General features: G+C 35.7%; 1 protein-coding gene across 7 annotated transcripts in view; it reads right to left on the bottom strand.

Annotated features, from left to right (window-relative positions):
* The window catches only part of UBR2 (ubiquitin protein ligase E3 component n-recognin 2), a 59,111-nt gene that overhangs the window by 7,493 nt on the left and 26,623 nt on the right, over positions 1-24,995 (bottom strand). For 3 of the 7 annotated variants that reach the window (XM_054193676.1, XM_054193674.1, XM_054193677.1), the window contains 27 exons: positions 24,202-24,385; positions 23,100-23,161; positions 22,168-22,278; positions 20,215-20,280; positions 18,692-18,814; positions 18,256-18,319; positions 17,848-17,972; positions 16,442-16,494; positions 16,084-16,186; positions 15,451-15,499; positions 14,912-15,066; positions 13,518-13,620; positions 12,656-12,765; positions 12,351-12,431; positions 11,411-11,592; positions 10,501-10,700; positions 9,428-9,521; positions 7,792-7,953; positions 7,336-7,433; positions 6,672-6,744; positions 5,702-5,850; positions 5,540-5,595; positions 5,029-5,125; positions 2,346-2,413; positions 1,687-1,822; positions 963-1,053; positions 305-435 (listed from right to left, as the gene is read on the bottom strand). In XM_054193676.1, the coding sequence (XP_054049651.1) occupies positions 305-435; positions 963-1,053; positions 1,687-1,822; positions 2,346-2,413; positions 5,029-5,125; positions 5,540-5,595; positions 5,702-5,850; positions 6,672-6,744; positions 7,336-7,433; positions 7,792-7,953; positions 9,428-9,521; positions 10,501-10,700; positions 11,411-11,592; positions 12,351-12,431; positions 12,656-12,765; positions 13,518-13,620; positions 14,912-15,066; positions 15,451-15,499; positions 16,084-16,186; positions 16,442-16,494; positions 17,848-17,972; positions 18,256-18,319; positions 18,692-18,814; positions 20,215-20,280; positions 22,168-22,278; positions 23,100-23,161; positions 24,202-24,385 (2,926 nt within the window). Of the gene's footprint in view, positions 1-304; positions 436-962; positions 1,054-1,686; positions 1,823-2,345; positions 2,414-5,028; positions 5,126-5,539; positions 5,596-5,701; positions 5,851-6,671; positions 6,745-7,335; positions 7,434-7,791; positions 7,954-9,427; positions 9,522-10,500; positions 10,701-11,410; positions 11,593-12,350; positions 12,432-12,655; positions 12,766-13,517; positions 13,621-14,911; positions 15,067-15,450; positions 15,500-16,083; positions 16,187-16,441; positions 16,495-17,847; positions 17,973-18,255; positions 18,320-18,691; positions 18,815-20,214; positions 20,281-22,167; positions 22,279-23,099; positions 23,162-24,201; positions 24,405-24,995 lie in introns of those variants that run through there. The other 4 variants (XM_054193678.1, XR_008465179.1, XM_054193680.1 and 1 more) reach the window with 4 other exon arrangements.

Raw genomic sequence — 24,995 nt, 5'->3', positions numbered from 1 at the left:
AATGCAAGCAAATACAGGTCTCATTTGAAAACAGTAATCAATAGATTTAAAATAATATTTCACTTTTTAACAGAAGAGCATCAGTTTCTGTTTTAAGTGATCCAGAACAGCATTGGCCTCGATATTAAAAAATACATTTTCAAAAAGGAAAAAATTCTTTCTTTTTTTTTCCTTTTTCATTATGCAGATATGATTCTGCACTGATAACAAACCCATATTCATTCATTCAGCTTCTTCAGAAAAGAGAGACGCTTTAAATGTTTGTATCTTTTGAAAAGCTGATTTAATACAAAGCAGACAGTACCTTGCAATTCTGAGGGTGCTGGGACTCCATTTAAGTAATGGAAAAACAAAGCAGAACATCTCAGGAAAGGCATGATTCCAGCTTTTAGATTCCTCCACAGGTGCCAGCCTGAGGAAATTTCTTTCAAGGCACTTAAGAAAACACATTAAAAAACATTTGCTTTTATTCAATCATTTCAGTCTGAGTCTATTTAGTAAGTCTTCAGTCATACTTCATATTAAATTACTAACTTCAGTTGAAACAAGCATTATGCAAAGTGTTTACTACAAAGCTAATTCCAAGAAAAACAATGAAATAGAGATTCATAAAAATGTAAGCAACTGGGACAGTAAATTAAAGAAAATTTTGCATAGGCATTTCAGATCCTAACAAGTTTTCTGTACTCAGACACTGCCAATTCCAGATTCTACACATCTACAAACTGACTAAAAAAAATTTTTCCCAGAGCATAATCTTTATGAGCACAAACACAGGAATTTATAGGAAGAGTGACTTGAAAATTCTATCTAGAAGTAGCAGATAAAAAACAAGATGCGGAGTTCCCAAGTTAAAATTCTCATCTTTAATAGCATTAGTATATAGAATTCAGTCAGTAGTTACTGTTGGGTCCAGAAATGAGAAAATATTATAAAATTTTATCAAAAGATCACCCTTTTACCTTCCTGTACACTGGCAAAGAAATTTATACAGTGTAAGCACAGCTACTTCCTCTTCACCGTTAGTGTCTTCTTGATCCATGCCATTCTCTTCTGAAGAAGAAAGAAATAAAAAGCAAGTTATTTCATATATACATGTTTACACAGCAAGAATGTAATTTTTCAAGTTTTGAGAAAAAGGCCAAAACTAAGTGAAGCATTCCACTGTACTACACTATGATGCACTGGAAAAAAAGTTTTGTGCTACACATCTTATATGGTAAGTTTATGCTACTGTCAACTCTAGAGAGGTGTTGTGTTTACTTGTTTGATTGGCTGGGTTTCTTAACTCCTTGCTTGGAGTTCTTTGCTTTTGGCATACTACACCTTATCCAGTTCCTCTTGACAGAAGATACATTGATTCCTTATTTCACTAACTGCAACTTACTCATCATGCAATGCGTAAGCCAAGTCTCTGCAATAAACGCTTCCAGGCACTGCTACATTAGCTGGAAAGCTAGGATTCATGACTACCTATGTTCCAAAAAAATCACCCAGTGTTAAGCAAAAGACTGAACTTTTCTGAGTACAATCCATCAATACTTTCTATGGGTTGAAAAAGGGAGAGCACCAGCAATTTTATTTTGCCACTGTAAACTACATACATTTGCCATCAGCACCTTAAGTGTTTTCCAAGTACAGATTTGAGGAATTATTTCAATAGAAGTTGAAAGAAAGTGGCATTACCTGTTGATGAGGTAAGTAAAATTTGTATTATGTGTGCCATAGTGACAAGATGAAACAGGTGAAGATCTCCAGTGCCAAGACTAACCCCTGAAAAATCCTGACAATGTATGGCAGGGAAAGAGAGCACCAAGCTTACCTGTAAAAGAAAACAAGAGAGCTGGTATATTCCTTTTCTTTTTGAACCTTCCCATTTTCTCTGGTCATGCTGCAACTACACCCTTAGAAGGCAGCATGCCTTGCTAATTCTAAAGCTAATTATTCAGCCATTATTTAAGGGAACAATGATTAACTATCAGGATTTTTTGGGGGTCTGTTTGTTTTGGGGGCAGGTGGTGTTTGCTATTTTTTGTTTGTGGTTTGTTGGGGGGGGCTGCTTTTGATTTTGGGGGTTTGGGGTTTTTTTGGGGGGAGGACTGTTTGTTTGGGTTTTTTTAACATCCAACGAGTATACGTTCTACCTCATTTTACCCCCTTTTTATTTATAGATCAGAATACTTGCAACAAAGAGAGTCTTCAAATTCTATTAAGTAGTGAAAAAATACTAAAACCGTGAACATTTTGAAAGGTTCCAAACAGAGTAAAGAGAAAGTTTCCAATGAAGTTTTGACATAGCACCTACTAGATCAAAACTTTATTAATATATATTACAAAATACTTACCAATAAATGAAACATGTCAATATCAAGTATGCAAGGAAGATTTCCATTTTTTTCATTAGGCACCAGTGCTGAGTATTTTAGAGAGAAAAATAAATTTATTAATTGAACACTTATGTATGAAAAGATTTTAGCGTACTTCAGTTACAAAATGAGAGCCTTGGTTTATATGCTTAAAGGACTTAAAATACAAATGTACCTGTTTTGGCCAGAAAGGTGTGAATTCAAGAGTTGTTCAACATTATTGGAAAAAACTCTTGCCTACTTGACCATACTCCATTGAAACGAAACAAACCCAAAGTAACTATAACAAAGTAAGTGCTGCCATTCACTACTCCCATAGCGACTTTCTGTAACTGCTTATGTTTTCAGTAGGAGATAAAATGAAATAGTATCTCAAGCTCTGACCCAGAAATAAGCTCAAACAGTAGTGACTAAACAGAGACACTAATTGTTGGCTGTTGGGCAGCTGTTTGAATGAAACTTTTGCAATTCGCTTAGCTTTACAAGGATCCCTAAACTTGCCTCATGTAACTCACTTGCCTTATGGACTCAAAAATGCACTCCTAAAGAGCCTCTTAAATTCATTATTTTCTCTCTAATTAAGAAAGAGCTAGGTATTGGTCTATCTCTGTAGTATTCACATTCACAGTAACCATGAAGTATTAACCAAAGCACTCCAGCTGTCAACAGAAATTCACGCACTTAATAAATTCCAAGTAATGTAAACTCCATCTAAAAGACAACATAAATAAAGTGTCTTGAAAGTGTGACAATCTATTTAAAACAACAATCAAGGAACAGCTGCAAACTTCTTTACTCCAAGCAGTAAAATCTGATTTACAATAAAAGAGTTTAAACTGCAGCTATGAGAAGTTTTACAATGTAGCTATAAGCATTAAGCTGCCAAGTTTAAAAACACTATTACAGTAAAAAATAGTCTTATCAAAATAACCTAAAAATACTTCAGTTGAAGACTGCTGCATTGCTGGCCAGAAAATTAGCAGCTGAAGATCTGTGACATTTTGAAGCTATTTCTATTAGCAAACATTTCACCACCACTCAGATTTCAAATATTTTTACTTTTGTGAGCATATAGCCACAGAACTCAACCCAAAAGCCTAAAAAATGCTTCTATCAAAAACTTGACTAGAACAAGGGACTTCCAAAACCAAACTTTAATTCAATAAGTTATCTTTATGTATAAATAGTTAATAGAATACTGACAGATCAAAGGTTAACAACTTTCTTTATTCCTAGCCTTGAAAAATAAAATTAAATAGCAAACACTTTTCCTTCATAAAAATAGAAGCAATACAGTTGCTTCTGTGAGGTGGAGGGAAGAGCTTTGAAGAAACATTTGTTCCAGTTTTCAAGAAAATGCAAAGCATGCAGAACACCGTATACTGCAATGCTCCAGCCAAATATAGACAATAGACAGGCTGAGAGAGTTGGGGTTGTTCAGCCTGGAGAAGAGAAGGCTCCAGGGAGACCTTACAGCAGCCTTCCAGTACCTGAAGGGGGCCTACAAGAAAGCTGGGGAGGGTCTGTTTGCAAGGGCACATAGCACTAGGATGAGGGGCAATGGTTTTAAACTAGGGCAGGGTAGATTTAGATTAGACATTAGGAAGAAGGTCTTCACAATGAGGGTGGCGAGGCACTGGAACAGGTTGCCTAGAGAGGTGGTGGAGGCCCCATCCCTGGAGACATTCAAGGCCAGGCTTGATGAGGCTCTGAGCAACCTGATCTAGTGGAAGATGTCCCTGCTTACTGCAGGGGGGTTGGACCAGATGGCCTTTAAAGGTCCCTTCCAACCCAACACATTCTGTGATTCTATATCTAGCAACATTTCCTCTTCTGCTTCACAAAGAAATCAGCTCAATCATTACTGCTACGAACTGATGTTAATGAAATTGTTCCCCATAAAGCTGCCAACTGTTTGCTGAAGTAGTTGGTATCAATTCTACTAGTAATTTCAGTATATGAATGCATTTTAAAAGTTTCCCTGCACTACTGACTGTAAATACTAAAACTATCCCATTCAGAATAGTCCCCTCGTGGGTAATTACTGCGTTAGGCTGAACTTCAGACTTTTCACCTATATCTAAAAATGCTCCAAGCTTGGAACGTTTTGGCTGTTCTCATTAAAATTCTCAACTAATACATGACATTACATAATCAGGCCTTCCTTACCACAGATGCTACTTTTCAAAGGCAGAGAAGTTTCCAAACGTAACACAGACTTTTGCAAATATCCTACTTCCTTTCAATACTGTAGTAAACTTAATTTCCTCCTCTTTAAAGTTCCAGCATATCAGTTTTCTTTGGAAGCACGGAAAGACCATGCTTCATTCTCCTTTGCTCTAGGTACATTCCTAAAAGCAGCAATATAAGCAGCTTTATAAAATCGGAAGAATGAGCAGAACTCCTTCACAGCAAAATACCCATGCTTCTCTTGAAATGTATCTTGGAACTGCACACCAAAATAAACGTCTTGGTTTTTTCCCATGGTACGATCAAATATATATAGGTACACATGGGAAAATACTAGCTCTTGGTCTATTACTTAAATCCACTACATAAAACAATCTTCTTATAGTCAAGACTAACAAGACTAACAATCATTCTGTAAGCAACTTTCTACATCTGTATCTTTGTTAAAAACAGAATAAGGTGGTGAACTTACATGCTAAGAGAGTACAAAAGTGACCCTGTACTGCCGAAAGAGATGAGACTGTCCAGTGAGCTGCTGCAAATCTTGTTAATGATGTAAGGCAGTCATCCTTTAAAAACAAAGAAAAAGAGAAACTGTCACAGTTCAAGTTCCTCAATATGAAAATATCTTTGGACTTAAAGCATTCTTTTCAGGCCCCTCAGCTGGAGTTTATGGAAGCAGTTTTGAGTGTTTAAGTATATAACAATGATAACCGTGTTTATGCAAACATACAAGTTCCCTTCAGTATTCTTATTTTGACTGTTACCATGAGAAACCCTGGCCTTATTAAACCACATATTTATAGAAAAAGAAAAATTATTTTTACATAGATTAATAATCAGATACTGATCGACTATACAGTAGGATTCAACAAATAAAACTATCAAATAACTGTAACTTAAAATTTAGATATTTTGCATTAAAGAAGCAGAATTCCCTCTTTTTCTGCTGATTCAGAGAGGAACTGCTATTTGATCCTTACCTGTCGACAAGGTAAATGACCAAATAATGGTTTATCTTCATCAGCTAAAATTCGTTCTGAAAGAAAAAAACAAAAAAAACAACCCCCAAAATATTTCAATGCCGTGAATTTAACTAAATTCTGAAATTCACATATAAAGGAGCAAAATGAATACATCAGTACCTATAGTCTGTATCGTGTAAGCACAGCTTCCCCAGCACATTATAGGTACACGTGGATCTTCTTCATTTGGATGAACCTTCAAGCCTACTTTGTATGTTGCTGTACCAAAAGTTGTCAACATCTCTTTTATGCTCTCAGAATAAGGATTCCTGAAACAAAGAAAACAATATTACTAATTCAGTTTTTTCTCCACTGGCAGCACAGTACTTTTAATCACAAGCATCCAACCCTATAGCTGAACACCTGGATTTTAAAAATTTAAGTAAGAACTCCAGTATACTTCTTTGGATCTGGTATTCTGTAACCTCTTTTCTGTGACAGATACACTCCCAATTATTTTTTGATTATTTGATTGGAACCAATCTCATTTTTTAGCGTTAAGAACATCCAGTCTTCAAACATAATACAGTTAAGACTAAATTAAAAGAATTGCACGTGACTGATGGAAAAATGTCATCAGCTGGGATAGGTGTCTTGCATTTCTGTGTGCAGTTGGCAGATAAATGTCTGTATCACGGAATGAATTTCATTAGTTTCTCCTCAAGTGAAGAAGGGGTAGTCTCAAATACAAACATAACATAGTAGCTGAAATTACATATTAACATACAGTGCATTCCGTAGTCCTTCTTGATGTTTTACTTGTAGTGCTGAGCTACAACGGTGAGTCCTTCATCCAGTTACAAGTAAATGGGGAAAGAAAGCGTAATCCTGATGCTGAAATGTATACAACAGCAGCATCGTCTCTGTACATCCATGCATCACATTTGCCTCTGAAATTCTACTGCATTATTTACTACTTGTGGGTTGGACTTCAATACCATCATCATAATAGGATCAACTTTTCTAATTAAGGCAAAATCCACATTTTTGCCTTAATTAATGAGATCTTATAGCACAGAAGTCACATTCTATCTCCATGTTACCATTTAATGATGAAGTTTTAATGATTCATTAAGATGTAAATACATACTTCGGTTTGAAATCTGGTCTAAATCCTTCAGGTAATTGCAGCTGATCCATTTTTTCTGAATTAGCAGAATTGCCTGTAGAAACAAGAAGTAATAAAATATCCATTATTCACCCATACATAATTTTTACATCATAAAAAGGTGCAGGAACACATCACCAGAAAATGAAATTCCAAGCTACTCTTGCCATTTTTGCCACCATCTCTCAAGTGCACTGTGGTAAGACCATAATAGTTGGTCTTTTTCATGAACTGGGGTTGTTTAGTTTGGAGAAAAGGAGGATGAGGGGAGATCTTATTGCTCTCTACTACCTGAAAAAGGAGGTTGCAACGAGGTGGGCGTCAGTCTGTTCTCCCAAGTAACAAGTGATAGGATGAGAGGAAATGTCTTCAAGTTGTGCCAGGGAGGGTTAGATTGGATATTAGGAAAAATTTCTTTACCAAAAGGGTTGCCAAGCATTGGAACAAGCTGCCCAGGAAGTGATTGAGTCACCATCCTCCCTGGAGGTATTTAAAAGATGTGTAGACGTGGCGCTTAGGGACACAGTTTAGTGGTGGACTCAGTAGTGCTAGGTTAACAGTTGGACTCAATGATCTTAAGGGTCTTTTCCAAGCTAAATGAGTCTATGATTTCTACGTACAAATATACACATTTCTTCAGACTTACTTGCACCGTCTTCATTTTGAAGTAAATACAGCGCTTTTATCTGTTGGGATATTGTTTTGATCCACTGAGCTAGGTTTGGTTGGCCTGAAAAGTCTAACCTGTCCAAAAATATATATAAACAGAATACACACATTAGTTAAGAACAAACTACATATAGATTCAGTATTTCATAGGCAGTCCATATTCTCCTGTGTCTCAACAGGCTCTTTCTTTGTTGCCCAGATATTTCTCTATCTTCAGTCCTTTTCCTGCAGACTTCACTGTCCTTTCATACTCTAAAATTCCACGCTATACAATAACCAAGGAAGGTCCATCAGCCAAAATAAGCAGGCAAGCAATCCATTTGAGATTATCAAAACAGAAGACAATAAACATTTTGAAAGGGGGTTTGGGGGCATGGCTTGTTTGGGATTTTGTGTTTTACGTTTATTGAGGACACGTATAAGGCAAACAGACCTGTTAAACAAAACTCTTGGCGGAGGAAGCAGAGGAATAACAGTGTTGCTTAAGCATTCACAAAGCGGGCAAAGGAATTCACCATTTTCTACATCATAACTTGTGTGTACTCGTAATCTTTGTTGTCTTCGTTGCTCTTTCGCTTGGACAGCATCAAAATACCTTTAGAAAAGAGCAAGATATTAGTGGCAAATTATTAAAACATTATTTTAACAAATACATTAATAAATTCTCATGAAGACACTGTTTTGCTTTTTCCCAAATATAGATAAGAGAATTATCTGAAGCAAAAAGCTCTACCCTCTGACTGATAAAGCATTACTAACTGCAGGCTATCCCCAGTTTTTGGCAGCCAAAATTCCCTTAAGTGCTAAAGTTCACTGGGCTGTTAAAATCACGTTTAGGTCTGAACTTTAGCAATTTCTATTTAGGGAAAAAAAGGGTGAGGGCAAGAGGTAGAGAGATTGTTGAAGTATTTAAAAAAATAAAATTCTTAAGTTTTACATAAAGTTTAAAGGGAGGTGCCATGAGCATTATCCATGTGCATATTCCATTACAGACCACAACTGAGCAGCAATGGGAAAAAAATGGTGGCTGATGTCTGAATCCCGTATCCAAAAGTAACTGAATTCACTGCTTTGCTAAACGTAACTGTGATTCCAGAAGCCACTGGGATGGTTTAGAGGGTGCCCGACAATGGCCCAAAAAAGGTCTGAATACAGGCATCTAAGGACATTTCCAGGAGTTAATGGCAACCACACAGGACTGTACCCGAGCTACACAAGAAGATGAAGAACACATCTTCGAGTGAGCAGTGATATCAAAGACCACAAATGAAAGGTGCACTAGGATGACCACACAGCTACAGCCAAGGAATCTCTGAGAGCTCCCAACAGTCTTCACACACAAGGCAGAATTTGAAACCAGGCACTTCAGGAGCCATGCCAAGGACCATAGCATAGGCCTAATCAAAGCCACAGGCTTGAATGGTTTGTGTTTGTCACATGGCATTGGCACCATACAGCACTAAGCATGTTTACCCTCCTCCAAAAACTCAAAGAATAAAAATAACTGAAACAGGTTTTACAAAAAAACTAAGGATAAAATAGAGTTTACGTTGAAGATTAACTTCAACTAGATCACAGATGTTTCTACTTCAAATTAAACATGATGGAGGAATTAAGAGTGCAAGGGAGACACTGCCGTTTAAAACTTGAGTGAAGAGCACAAGAAACAGGAACATGTCTATTACTGAACTGTAAAAAAAAACAAAACAAACAAACAAACAAAAAAACCTGGGCTTCAGTGTTCAGACAGATGTACACCACAGAGGATTATGCATAGGGATACAAGGGATACACAACCAAAGGGAATAAAAGCTGCCATGTGTGGCTTTGGATTCTTTACCGAGATGACAGATAGTAAAAGAAAATTACTTTGAACATGTTTACAGTATTTACTAAAAGGATTTCTACCTTTTTTTTTTTTCCACAGCAGAAAGCTGTTTTAATCTTTCAATGACATTCCTTTTCAAATTTACTACATGGTAGTAATTTTGCCATTAAAATTAATGCCATTAGGCAAACCGATGGCATGACATGCTGTTTGGACAAAACACTTAAATGTAGCTTTTTACCTTTGCCAACAATGAGCATGCATAATATGTCCACAGCTACCCGTGTGTGTTCCACATGACAGATCTGGGTGCATGAATAACGGGTCATACTTTTCTGTATTTAAAATAAAACAGAACATCTCTGAAATAAACATTTATCAAAAGACTTAGCTGCAAATAAAGGTCACCACATTCGTGTTGTTATTAAACTTTATCACAACTCATTTGATGAGGCATAGAACATATTAATAATCCACAACAACTTAAACTATTAAGATAATTTACAAGTATGACGTTGTTTTGTTTTGAGCGTCTGTACTGTACTTAAGACTTCAAACCAAGCTTTTGGAGGTGCTGGGCCCTAGTAAAAGTCCCCAGGATCTACCCACAGTTGTGGTGGTTCAGTACCATTAAACCATGAATCTAAGAACATTAATCTTCAGAGTGACAGTGCAAAATGATTCAGTGGCAGAAATCTGCTATGTGTTTACGTATACAGAATCCAGAGAAACCTCTGTAACAATGCCATTGACCGTTGTGATCTGTTTCACAAAGGTACCCAAATCCAAGCATTTTTTATTATTGCTAAGAGGTACCCAAAGGTACCCAAAATACCCAATTTGTGAATACCCAAAGGTATTATTTTGTGAATACCCAAAGGTATTCACAAAGGTACCCAAATCCAAGCATTTTTTATTATTGCTAAGAGACATTTCAGATCATATAACTGAGAGGAAGGAAATATGTATCTTGTGCCTTTACAGCACTACATCAACACCTCCTCTCTCTATAATGTTAAAGGAATAGTTTAAGAACAAATACTTCTGATTTTAAATGTTTTTTAATAGCTACAAATAATTTGTCATAAATGGCTGGCAGAACATTTAGATAATGCTATGCAGTGATTTTACATTATTTAGAACACACAATTCTACCTCACTAAAAACATGGGAGTTTTGCCACTGATAACAATGAAGTCTTTCACAATTATACAGTTAACATAAGGCAACGTTATGGTCTGAAAAGAAAGCATGCGGCTGTTACAGTGACTCCGACATTCATTAATATTAAAAACAACCATGAACACTACTTACCAGGGTCTGGAATAATTTTGTTTCTATTTTTAGACAACACAGTTGATCGCTGAATAAACGCTGCCAAGACCATAGCCCTGCTGTCCACTTTAACTTCTTGTTCCTCCTGACACAATATACACATAACAACCTGTCTGTGTTCAGCTACTCTAGTTTGCTCTGGTCCCAAGGCTGTGAGTTTTGCATCTGAAATTACAGGGCTAGAATATCCAAAGAACACTAGTGAGCAAATTATTTGAAAAACATTACAAATCAGATCATCATTTAAATGCGATTAAGGAGCTTTTTAAGCTTTATGATAAATGCTTTCTGATAGTTTTGGCATTTATACAACAATTCCTATCCCTCCAGAAATAGAACATACTTTCCAGAAAAAAATTCATACTCTCCCAATAGCGGCCTCACAATAATATTACCCACTCCAGTTTAACATAGAAACTGCATCTGCAACCCTTCACCATCAACATCCGTTAAGTGCCTGACATAAATTCTGAAAACACTCTCCATTTCCACACAAAACCATTAGCTTCAAGTCGTATTTCCAGCTACAAGCAGATTTTCTTCCAGACCCTCAATAGACATATAATGAATTATTTCCAAATTACTATGTTTAACAGCATAGTCTCTTCAGTATTATTAAAATTTTAATGGACGATTCTATATAAAAAATTATTTGCCTGTTTATGTTGAGCACTATGAGGACGGGACGAGCAAGGAATCAATATTCACCCCACCACCTTGACAGAAAGCAGGAGGAAAGAATTCCATATACTGCTGCTTTTTTGGTGTCAAAAAACCCTTATGAATCGTTTTCCATTAAGACCAAAAAAAAAGCGCTTTTTAAAGCAGTAATAATAGGACAATCTGATGTAAAAGTCAAAGGAAAAAAATTTAAATGAGATTCCTTTACCTATTTTCATGTACTCCGGAGGTTGAAGTATCTAGCTCCTCCAAAGTTTGCTGAAAGAGTTCTTTGTTTTCATTAATGAAGTGTCGTTGCATCTCAGACATCTGGGCCATGATCTTTTCCCTGCGCAGTCTGGCAATCTCAGCTTTTCGCTTCCTTTCAGCTTTGTCTTTATCACGTGAACTCTGAAATTGTATTGTTCACTCAGTCATTTTTAAAATCTTGTTGGAACAGACAATTTGTTTTAGCTACTGCTACGCGTAACTAGTACTAACTTCCAAACAATGAAAGCCTCATAAAAAGACAAATGACAAGTCTAACAAAAAGTTATTTTGTGCCCTTTTTTCTGTAGCTCATGTTCAATACAGGTAGAACTGGAGATCCAGAAGGGTACCTTCTCCACCTCAACCTTTAACTGTATTGTGTTTTTCTCTTCCCTTTTAGCATTCGTAAGATAAAAAGGTAAGTGACAGGCCTCTAGTGCTGCTCTTCCTCCATGTTAGGTGTATTCCTAAACGTACTATGGTGCTCCAAGGTCTTTGTGTAGTATCTAGAATGTCATGTCGAGATAAATGAATCAGCAGAGTCTATCTGGAATGACCCGTGTGGTAAATACCATTTCTTTTAACATCTTCCCAAGGAGTCTGAAATTATGGGAAGAGCAGAATCATTAAATGCCGTGATCAGTACTACAAACAGTTCTAAGCACTAAACTTGCCAAAGATTTGGAGACTACAATATATAAAGCAAAGAAAAATAGTCCAGGGACTCTCCCAATACGTCTTCCAAACAAATGGGTTTGATCTATAAGCTGTGAGACAGAATTTCAGAAATCACTGATGTTTCCCATTCTCGATATAGAGCTGCAGTTAGAAATACAGTCCTTTGCTAGTCACAACCCAGATCTGTCCCAGATCGGCTAATTGTTACAGCTTGCTTTTACCTCCTCCATAATATTTCCTTCTGTCTCGGCCACAGGACTCGTAGAAGAGCTTTCTCTTAATTTCTTAATAGTATTAAAAGTCTGTAAGAAAAAAAAAAAACACCACCACTTAATTTGTTTGTGACATGTGAATGTAACTGTGTATACTATAACACTGTCCAGACAATAAGCAGTGTTGGATTCCAGAAGAGGAAAAAAGTAGGTACAACAAATCAACATGGGAAATTAGGAAATCACAATATAATTACAGAAGTTTCAAAAATCTTCTTTCCATGATTTTCTGCAATTATATAAAACAGATTTACCTTCAATATCCATCTGATCATGTCCTTGTGCACTTCCAGATGAGGTGCATTTTGCAACGTTTCTAGCATAGCTAGTATACTAGGGGAATTACTGGGTGCCTCTCCTGGTTCTGAGAAAAAAAAAATATGACAACTGATTATACCGTTACCTGACAAACTAATCATTCACTAACATTAAAAACAACAAAAAACCAAAAACAGACACTTGCATATGTTCAGCAGCTGAAGAATTCCTTCAATAAATACGCACAAAAATGCAACTTTCATTCCCCCTCCGCACATTTTCATGAACACCCTCTAAATCCAAAAAAGTTAGAGGAAATATTCTTAAAAGTCTTGCTTACTGACTATATTTTGTTACAAGACAAATGCACTGTATGTGCTCCCTGCTGTTTTCATCTTGGGAGCTGGAATGTAGAACTTCCGATATTTTATTTTCCACCTATTTTAAATGGAAGAGTCTTAGGAACTTCCATGTCTTAGCAAAACTAGAGCCACTAGTCAGAAGATACAAAAGAGAGTCAAGATTGAAAGACCATTTAAGAACACAACTACAGTTTTTGCAATTGTAGTATCGTATCATGTACAGTAATCTTTGTAAAGACGCTCCTTAAAGATACTAAGAATCATCATAATAATTAAGTTATTCAACTTCTGGGTATCTCCTCTAGAAAAGGCCTTTTAGTATTGCTACTATCATAGAATCTACACGTATGTAAAGCACATATGTGTAGTCAGCTTGGTAAAATTGTGATGGATAAACAAACATACTCTTCTGGTAAATACTGTTTCCGAAGAATAAAATCTGAGATACTGGAATTTTCAGTTATTTATTGATATACATTTGAAAAGAAAGGCATACTTGATATTTTCTGAGTGAAGGTAAATGTTACAACATTCTCCTCACTGAGATTCTCCAGATGTTGTTTTTCTTCTTGTAGTGCCATGCCAAGCAAATGCAAAACCTAGGTAAAAATTATAAATTTTAGTTCTTTTCTTAAGTAAGTCATATAATCTCTTTATATAGTTTGTGTAATTCATTAAGAGACAAGGAAGTCATACAATAAAATTATATGATAAGAATGTATTTGGAGTTACTTTGAAGTTATTTCTCTATATATAATCCCAAAGTTACATTACACAGGAGTAACAGCGTTTGTTTACAAACTCTTGAAACTTTGCCAGATAAAAAAAACCCCACATTACACCACTTATGTCTTTCTGTTTGCTGTCTTGTCTAGTGAGTGAGAAGTCAGTGGTTCTTAGCTTTCTCCCTAGCAATTGCATGTTATTATCACAAGTCTCTGGACAGAAGCGTGATGCACACTTTAAATCCTTTTTATGTACAAAATTTAATTGACAAAAATTTAATTATTAAACTAAATTTATTCTAACACTCCAGAAACACATTTAAAAATAATGTTAGCTTTTAGGTCAGTAAAAAGCTGTAATCTCCTTGAACTTAAAAACTGAAATCATCCTATTTGGCACTAAAATGGTCCAAATAGCATTTTAAAGCTGAAATACTTAAATCTTCATGTTGAACTCTGTCATGTGGAATCAACCAACTGCTTTTGCCACCCCATACAAATTGGCAGGATGCTCTAGACAAAAAGCATTGCTGAATGCCTGGAATCAACACCGAAACCCGTGTAAGGAAAGGATAATCACTGGTACATCCGTAGCAGAACTGGAAGGCAACGGTCTAAGCATCTACAGAAAAAGTGGTAAAACCTGATTTGAGACTTGAAGGTTTTTTAATTTTTTTTTTAATTAGTAACAGTCAATTTTTCCTCAGTCTACCACATCTGTCTAAGAAAGTCTCATCAGATACAGGCCACCTCTTCCAAATGTCTCATATCAACCTTTGCATGGTGCTTCCAAGACGAGAGTGGTTGACTTGGGAAAGATGCAGTCCAAACGTATGGCACCCGCGAATACAGAGTGCCATGAGAACAACACAGAGGTACTCAAATGGCTGAGCATGTTTTAGCTCAGTTTCAAAAAAATAAAAATAAAATCTTATTCTGTTCAAACAGTTATTCCAAAGCCTAGCATTCTCACATTACCTAAACGTAATACATTCTTCAATTTGTGATTTATAATAGTGATATATTGCCCCGTTTTTAACTTATTTTTTGTTATACAGAATTGTTTATACCAAGTAAACAACCCAAATCTATAAACCCACATTAAAATGCTAAAGTACATATTCCTTCCTTTAGCATAAGCATAATTTTAAATAAGGAAACATACCCTTTGCAGCATGGACTCTGACCAGGCATAGCCATTGTGTTCTACTGCCCACTGCAGTATAGTTCCCATAATGCACAGCATGACATCAGATTGCAGAATATTAACCAGACTTGCAAAAAGCGGGCAGAAAGGAGGAAGAGCTGGTGGCGGAAGTGCTGAAAGGGAAATTTGTGTGTTTGACATTTCAGCATCTCTAAAATTTGCAACACCCATATAAAACGTCTGACTTTCAAACAGCTTAACAGCTTAACCCAAGACAGTACACAGTTGCTTGATAAGTAGTATTACAAATAACAGGCTGTAACATCCAACATGGCTTGTGTGTCACAGAAAAGCCAAAGGAATAAGCTGTTCAGAAGGCTAGTTCCATGACAGATCAGATTCCTGTCTATAACTAGGGTGACATAAAGGAAATTGCTGTATTTTTGACCAATTTCTTTCTGGCTAGCCCAAGAATAGGATGTTAGTCTAAGTGTCAGGGCAACATGTAGTCTGATAGGCCTTTCCCTCTTCTCCCATCTTCTCTCAAAGAGAAATACCTGTATCTTCTCTGTTCTGTCTTTTCAGCTTTCTTTGTGCTTCCTCTGCCTGAAATAGAAAAATTATTCAGTTTTATTACTCAAAATTATTTATTACTCAAAACCTGTACAAATATAAAACTAATAAAGAGCATTCATGTTTTATTACATTGTTACTCGTTTTTCCCCTTTTTCCCAGCATTAAATAAAAAAGAAAGCTTCCATGTCTTTTCAGTTTGTCTTACATTCTACTTGTAAAGTAGGGCATGCAACTTCAAAATTAATCTTTTGTCTTAAGCCAGCCTTTTTCTAGCATGAAATTGTAAGACAAGTCTGAGCTAAAATGATAATTTCCATAAAGGTAAGTGAAAACACAGATTGTTTAAATACTTTCAGTAAAAAAAGATGTGAGAGAACCCACAGACAAGCTCCCAAAGGCCCACTGATTTCAGCAGCTTTGTACAGGGTACAGGATCTGGTGGCAGAAAAATCACCCTAAAATCCTGGGCAAATGTTTTAACATTCTCAAATAAATTAATTTTTAAAAGTTAACTTTTAACCAGCTGATAATACTTCTTCACAGAATTAAGCTTTGGAAAAAAGCAAGCCAAAAAAGACACAAAATACAAACCAGAAAGTTAAATTACTAGATACCTTTGATTGCTCTGCCCTTGAAAAGTGATAGAAATATAGATTGAAGTTTCTGGCACATTCTGGTTTTAATTCATACAGCCCTCTGCCGGTTAATCCAGGTTTCCTACAAAAAAACAAACAAAAAAATCCCTTATGTTCCTTGGTTATTAACATATGAGCATACATAGTTAACTAGGATGGCTAAAAACCACAGCTCAATAGGCATTCCAGAAATCAAGTAATAGTATTAAGAGTGATGGACATGAGTAAAGCCATGGGAAAACACCATGACCCAGTCCCCTTTTTTCTCTTCTCTCATTTTCACTAATTTACATAATCCATTTTTAAAGTTGAAATATTAGAATAAGGGGAAACATACTTGAAACATGCCACTTCTTCAATCACACTTTCCATTCCTGTCTCTCTGTTCTCCTGCATTGAGTGAAAAGGAAAGACAGTGTGTTACTATAGCTCCTGGATTAAACACATTCAAATATCATACAACACCAGATAAACATACAATATGAATGTAGTACAAAGTCATTTTACTGGCACTGAAGAGAACGCTAAAGCATGTAACATGATAATACATTCAGGAATCTCATCTCTGCAAAAGTATTTTTAAAAAAACATGCCATTTTAAGGGCGTAATTTTTACTGTTTTTCCCTGTCCTAATAAATTAGATGTAACAGTAACAGAAAAAAAACTCTTAAGTTAGCTTACTCAATGTATATTAGAAATACACAGCCAATATTCTGTTTGTTTTTTTTTTTCCTAGGCCTTTAAAAATTAAATAAATATAGGCAAGCTAAAAAGACAAGTCACTGAAAAATGGTAGAACAACGACAAAAGGCAACAGGAGAAATCAGCTCAAATATGTAGCACTGCTTCACACACAAACTTCCTTTTAGTATTTCCATCCCCTTCCTGTAACACATACTCACAGCAGTTAACGGGCCAGGGAAAATGTATTAAAAAGACTGACAATACAATTTAGAGCTCTATCTTAAATCCTAGTTTGCTCTTTCACCCAACCTTAAATTATTTGTAAAAAAAAAAAAAAAAAAAGAAAAAAATCTATAATTCTACCCTACAATTTGACTTTTCAAATTGTTTAAGCTTAAAATACTTAGAAAAATGAGAAATATTTCAGAATTTATCATTAAAAGTACTACCAGTAAAGTAAAAGACTAACTTTTGAATTTTGACTGCCTTCGGAAATCATGTTAAAAGATTACTTCAGAAATATTCTAAAAAAAAAAAAAGAGCCAGCATTGCTATCCTACAAAATCACTCATACCAGAATTCAGATAAATGCTTCCGTCCATGCAAATGAAGCATTTATGTTACACAAGTCATTATACTGCGTCTGATTCCATGTCTTTTCAATTACTGTTAGGCTTTAAAATACAACAACTTAAATTTCTGGATAGCTCCAACAACCCACTTCCATACGCCTATTCAGGATTTACAAGCAGACTGCAGAGACTGCTGGCCAGATGGCCTGATAAGAAACAGTATTAAAAAGAGAAAAGAGCTGAAGAAGTTCTCAGGTTCTTCCCTCTTTCATGTTATTTCTCCTTCTATAGCTCTTTCCTACCTTCTCCATGACAACTATTAATCTGGACTGATGCTAACCTTACTTTTAGCATAATCATGCTGCTCCCATTACATCTGTAATGGGATGTATTCCATTAAGTGGAATAAACTTGCATAAGAAAAATTTTCAGCAATCAGCCTTATCCAGCTGAAGCTGCTTTCCTCCCACCCACCAAGTTACTTACATCTTCAGGCAATGCCTTTACCAATTCACTGTGAGCCATTGGCCTGATGCTCAGCTGATGGATGATCTCTCGTTTGATTTCATCTGTTGCATTTACCTGTCCTATTCCAGGACTGAATCTTTCACCTACAAAAACAAAATATAACTTTTTTTTTTTTTTAGGATTTTAAACATTTACTTCTCTTGTTTTGCAACTTGACAGAAAAGACTGGAAAATAAGTCTCTTGAGTGAAACCTAAATTTCATTACGATAATCTAAGCTAGTTTCAAGGCTTTACTCCTAAGAAGGAAGTCAGAACTACAGGAAGTTCAAAACAGAACTGAACTTGAGATAACAATGAAGAATGCTCATTCCAGACCATTAAAGAGACTAAATTTTAAAAATTAATGTAATGTATTCCGAACTTACCAACAATCATTATAATGAGGTACAGCATCTCTTCTATAAGAGTGTTATTTTGTTGAACAACATCCTGAATTGAAATAAACAAAGAAAAAAAAGAATATACTTCTTTAATTAAGGGTAAAAGAATTATTCCATATGCTGAAAATATTTTTTCAGTGCTTCAAAACATTGGATTTTTCACCCTTAGCCCTCCCAAATTAAGCTACGCTGACATGCAATCACAACTGCCTTAAACTTCTTAAATAGTGCAAAAATTATGCATCAGTTTCTGACATTTACCAGTCTGACAGGTAAAAACCTTTATGTATATTTCATACTGGTCAAATGAAATTGAAATAGGATAGGATTTCCTTTTTTATCAAGAAATTGCACAGTCTTGGTAACCAGCACCTGATAAAACAAAGTGGCAGATTTTCTATTGCAGTAGTACATAAAATACCTTGTTAGTATTTTCTGTGCTAAATCTTTTGCCATAGTCTGGAGTACTAAATATCTGATAAAGCTCAAAGCGACTCAGCATTATCATCAAGAAGTGATTTGGATCCATCATAGACACACCTGTCTATTAAAGAAAAAAAAAATTATTATAAACATAAAATAGACTGGGTGTTATTATAGCACGTATGCATATTTATAGACAATGTTCACAGTATATTCTTTATGAAATTCATTCCTCTCTCTATCCCGGGCATGAAAATTTAATTACTTAAGTATACTCTCTTAGAACTCCAAAAACACAAGTGCCAGCACGTTTGACAAGCAGGATGCTATCCTTTATCAATAATTTCTAATGTCCTTTTAAGTGTAAAATATTTAGGGTTATTCCTTCTATTGCAAATACTCTAAATACAATTCAATGAAAGACTTTTGGTTGGTTGTTTTTGTCTCTACAATCCTGTTCCTGCTGGCTCAACTTTTAGAAGGCATAATATCACTTAGTATATAGCACGTAAAGATTTTAAACATGAATTCCAATCCTCAAAACAAAAGCTGAAGACTTCAGCAAGACGTCCCAGACCTTCCTGGAAGGAAGAATACTAATGTTTCAATGTAGCCACAAACATTTACTTCCATTTCTGAAAACTATTGACCAACTTTTTTTTTTCCTGTTTCTTAAACAATGTATCGAAGTTAGCCAATTACAAATATTTGTCGTTAGTTTACTATGGGGACTATTAGTTTGCTAATGGGACCATCTTTAAGACAGAATAATTTCCAACAAAACTGAAGGACATCTACCCAAATGGACTGCTACAGATAATCATTAAAAATTAGGGGCAGATGAAGCCTCAGGGAATTATGTCTGAAAGCCAAAGTAACTCAGGATGTATGCATCATATTGGGTGTTGCTAATTCTAGCTAAGATTTGAGGGACTTCCTGAGAAAACACTTTGCCATCCAGGTGAACTATGCGTCCCAAGCTGCAAATTTTAGTTTTCATCACTCTCAATGTTGAAGTAATGCATCAGACCTCTCTGTGTCAGAGATAAGTAGACTGCCAGATTTGTAAAATTTCTTCTGAGGGAAAAAAAAAAAAAATAGTCAAACTACTATATGTGGTTCCACTTTCTATCCATCATTTTAGATGCCAACTTTGAAGGGAGGGAGGAGAGACAACAGATACATTAAGTATATTACTGAAGACCTGCAGACTCACACAACTGCCAGTACAGCACAACCCATTAGTGAAACTATTACATTCTTGAAGATGTAGCACAACGCGTGTGTTACACAGAAAATTCTGCACTTTCCACAGTATATTTGAAAAACAAAGATAACAACAACAGTATTTCCTTTACAAATTACCCCATAAAGACACAGATACAATAAAAAGAAAAAAAGAAGTCCTTCCAAAATATTTGATTTTTTCCTTGACGTTTAAAGGTTCTGATGGAGCTAAAAACAAATGCACAAATATCCTGAAAATTCTTGATAAAAATGCAAGCTGGTACATATGGTTACCTGAAGCATCACTATGTCCTTGTCAAACATCTCCCTCCTGCATTTCACATTATGATAGTAATAAATCTGAAACAAAAAACCAAACCACAATAATTAACAAACATATTTAATCTAAACCTATTTTCAATCTAGAAAAATAAACTTAGTTATACAGTATCAGTAAACAAAAAATGAATCTATGATTTGAAAAAAATTATACAAATACATTTGTATGCAAAAAGCATTTTTATGTAGCACAAAACAGCACAGTTGCTGGCTGGGTTGTATTGATCTAAGGTCTGGATTGCATAAACATAGAAGGAAAAACCTTGTTGACCTCTTTGAGCTACATTTTAATATATCTACTTCTTTAGCAATTAACTGTTCGAAATTCACAGGAGATAAAGCCCTTGCAGTTGGAGCAATGTTCTTTCTTTTCTCCATTAATTGCTCTTAATTATTTGAGACAAAAATCGTCCAGGAATTGCAAGTTTCAGCAAAATGTTAATATTGTGATAGAACCATACTTAACCCAAACTGTCCTGGGAGTGAACTCAACAGTACCACACCAAGCAGTAGCAGCACCACAATCACTGCATGGCACTGAAATGCGGGAAAGGTTGACTCTACCACAATTAAGAAAATATCAAGAGGGCTGTCAAGTTTCTACCTGGGACTGGAAACAATTTTCAGCTAAAATTTCCTCTAGGGACACACCATTTCTCACCAGAATTACATGGAAGAGAGCTAGGCATGCCTTCCCTCTCTTCCCCACACTAATAATCCACACATAGATGCCCATCCCTATGTTCTGGGAAAATATACAAAAGGAGCTGGCTGAACACAAGCTCTCCTTTGCCAAAGAAAAGAGAAAGGAATTTTGGACTGTGGGACCCACATTACCTAAACTAAACCAGGCTCTTAACTTCAAGATGCTGACAACCAGGGGAAATTAATACAGAGACATTTCTCCATCAAAAGCTATGCTGAAATTTCAGATTTGATGTGTGTCTCCAGTAATATGGGTGTTGCTGTAATTGTACATAAATAACACTCCTTTTGCCTTAATAATGACAATGAAGGACATCGTCGTATAAAGATCCTTTAGGTTAAGAGGCAAGAAGTGTCAGAATATAATGTGTTTGAGCAGGTTAATTTAGCCTCCTAGTACACATGCATTGCAATTATCTAGTGAAGATAGCTTGTGGGAGGGAAAGAACTTCCTTGCAAATAAATCAAGTTAACACCTCACAGAACTAAATCCTATTTCTGTTGTAATTAATGTCTTGCTGAGAAAATCACTTTAGACAATCACCCTGGTGGGTGGCACTGACACTACCGTACCTATTTTATACTTGTTATGCTTGAAACACCCAAGACCTAATTTGTACAAACACAGAACATAAGTTTAGAGATGGATGGAGTAGTCTCCAGAAACATGGATGAAGTATGAGAGATAAAAGCCAAGAAACACTCAGTTCTACACTGGTTCTAATGCTTCTGTGTGGTCTTTGGACTTCAATTAATTTGTAAACATAAATAGTAATAATATCTTAATGGTGCACATTTTTATGTTGGAGACACTTTTATACGAAGGTGATGAATGCATTACCAAAGATGCACTGATCTAATTCTGCACTTCATGCTGCTGTTGGGCAATATACAGTAAAAAGGCTAGGAGTCACTAACTGCACTACACTAAAACTGCTTTATGCACAGAGCACTAAGTTCACTGAGTACTGCAGCAGTCCTGAAACAAAACAGCAACTTCTGACTAAGAAATCAAAGACTAGTTTAAAAGCATTCAAATGATGTGAGTGCTGGCATAAACGCCCACCTTAGACTGCCTTCCATAAGATATATGTAAGTGAAATTTGAAATAAATACAGAAAGGGGAGATTCTGAGGTCTAAAATTATCTTGGGGGAGTTCTATCTATTAGAAAACAGTGATTCTAGAGCTACTATGTACTTACCTGATTAACAAGAGAGAACCCATTTCTTCTCCACATCCCTGCATGCACCTGGGCACATAGGACTAGGCATCGTAGAGGATGTTCTATTAACATAGGCGGGCTAAGTTCACTCTGCATTAAAAAAAATGCAATATTTTGATATATACAGAGAAGATAAAAGAAAATGGGACTGAAATGTAGAAGGCTAATATTTGTGTTCATTAAAATATTTTGGAAATAAAAAAGAGAAGAAAATGCAACACACGCATTACAAAAGTTTGATGAGCCTATTCACAATCTATCCAATTGTTATTGAGCAACTTTACATTCTGTCTTTGCCCCACGGAAGTACTCCACAAGGGCTTTAATTTATTCCTAAAGACAGTAGGTTTCACATTTAAAAACATCAACTTTATCAATTTAGTAACACTGTCATTTGCTTTCTTTCATTCAAAGGTTAAATACTCTTATTTCAAAAGACACTGAGATTTCTTTGCCCACTTACGTTTTCTCCTCTTTTAATTTATCTTATTCTTTTTAACTTCCCCTTAAAGAAACATCATATCAATAAGAACATGCAGGAAGAAAGAAACAGCTGGGGAAAAAAATTAGAACCTAGGCCAAGGAGAAGGAATCAGGTCCTGCCAGGAGTTCCTAAAATCAGTTTCTACTACAAGAAGAAGGTAATGCATGAAGAACAAAATACAAACCTTAAACCTGAGCCTAAAGTTATTTAAGAGAGCAATACTGACTGCTTATTCTCCAGTCATGAATATCTAGGTATTAATCTTTTAAGAGGTAATTTTATCTACTAAAGATAGAGATAGTCTCTCTGAACAGAATTCACAGCAAAAAGGTCTTTTGTTTTATTTAATAATATCCTACACTTACATGACCAATTTCAAATTCAGCATTATTTAGATTTAATAAATATGCTACATTTAATTACATACCAGGGGTAGCAGCTCTGGAAACTTGTACGCCACTTCAGTTTTACTCAGCAAAACATGCAAGCCTACATATATACATGAAACAAAGACATAAACAATATTACACACAATATTTTATATCATTCAAATAGGACAAAAAAGGTCATCTAATTTACTATCAAACCATTTTCTAGACACAGCTACAAGTCTGCAGATTTGTCATCCTGGAGCTACACAGCTATTTCCTGAAGAAAAAACCCATACATTTTGGGAGAATTAGTTTTCTGATTGTATCTGTATAGAACTTGCATTAGAAGCGAGATTTTTGCCTTCCTTTTGACTCTGTCATGTCCCCTCAGCGACACCCAAGAGTCCTTGGTCTGTCAGGACAAATTATCAACAACAGATACCTCATCCTTTCTATTAGTCCTTAGAGATTTATAAAACACCTCAGGAATTATAATGAAAACCCTAGAAAATACATAAGGGTTTTCTTTTTTGCTTTGTTTTAAAGCTACAACTGTTTTGCTTAAAGATTCAAACATTCAAAGTTATTTGAGTCTGGGCTGCAGTCAGCTCAGCTGCACAGTCAGTCATTCACTTCAATACCTGTGAATTTATTTTTATCATATGACTTTCTGATTCTGTAAACTAAAATTCATCAACCTTTTTTCAACACAACTGTTGAACAAGATAGTCACAATACAAAGAGAAAGACAGCTTAATTTTCTGGTAACACATCTGTTTGACAAATCTGTTCTCTAACAGAATGTTGATTAGTCTATTCAGTCTGACAGCTGAACATATTTCAAAACAGTCAACTACAGTCCAGATTTTGTTGCGTTTCTTTAGCATCACCTCAAGTGCCAAAAGCAGCAGTAACTGCCTACAACACACCCCCACTGACAAATCCAGAGGCATGAGACAATCTCCCCCAGGCCTGGAACGCTAAGAACTTATCCAGTGCTTGGAAACATTTAGCCTAGAGGCTATCAACAGCTAGAAAATAGCCAAATGCTATTCAAGCTCTAAACAAGTGTTATGTGGTTCCTTTTGTATACACAAATACAAATCACATTTTTACAACATTTTTGACCTCCCAAAATATTTTCAAACTAGGTCATACCTGCAAGTAAACGAGAAACTGGGAGATGAATGCTAACTTTTTCCTGAGAAACACAGTATCTGATGGTCTCAACTGAATGTCCACACATACTGAGGACAATAGGCTGTTCTCCATCCGTAAAACCACTATGACACTGCATCAACACAGTCAGGCATTTCTTGTAAGCTTCAATTAATACTTTTTCCTAAAAGAAAGACCACAGTCTACAGAGATTATGGAAAAAACAGAGCTCTGCAAAATAATACAGCCAACGTAAAAGAGCCCAATGGGTTTGGGGTTTTTACCTTTATTAACAGTCCTGCAAAATTAAGAGAAGGAATCCAACAAAAGGAGCTGAATTAAGGGGGGTACAGATTGCAAAACTCATACCAGCAAGTCCGATTAGAAAAAACACCCACTAGTATTATTTTTTTTTTTTGTAACTGATATTATGGGAACTTTCTGAGCAATGATCATGCTAAGGCTAGTAAAACCTGCACGTTAACTAATAGTGACAAATTATAGCCAGCTCAAATGTTCAAGTATTCTAGGATCACTTGCTCCACAGCCATATTTTACCACGCTGAAGTTCTGTACTCCTAAAACTTGGAACACTTATGGAGTAGAAACCTGATTTATAATCAGGCAGCATTTGGTCGATCCACAGCCTATTCCTCTATTCCCTCTTCTCTGAAAATTGTGACGTTGAGAGTACTATGATGATCACAACTTTCAGATGTGTGATGGAACTCTCCCTGCAATATTTTTTAAAAGGCTTAATTACATTCTTATGAATTCGATGGTTCAAGCCATAA

This window comes from Rissa tridactyla, chromosome 3 (genome assembly GCF_028500815.1).
Source record: "Rissa tridactyla isolate bRisTri1 chromosome 3, bRisTri1.patW.cur.20221130, whole genome shotgun sequence".
NCBI classification, from domain to species: domain Eukaryota; kingdom Metazoa; phylum Chordata; class Aves; order Charadriiformes; family Laridae; genus Rissa; species Rissa tridactyla.
The sequence above is the reverse complement of the archived record's forward strand: the minus strand, read 5'-3'. Positions and strand labels throughout refer to the sequence as shown.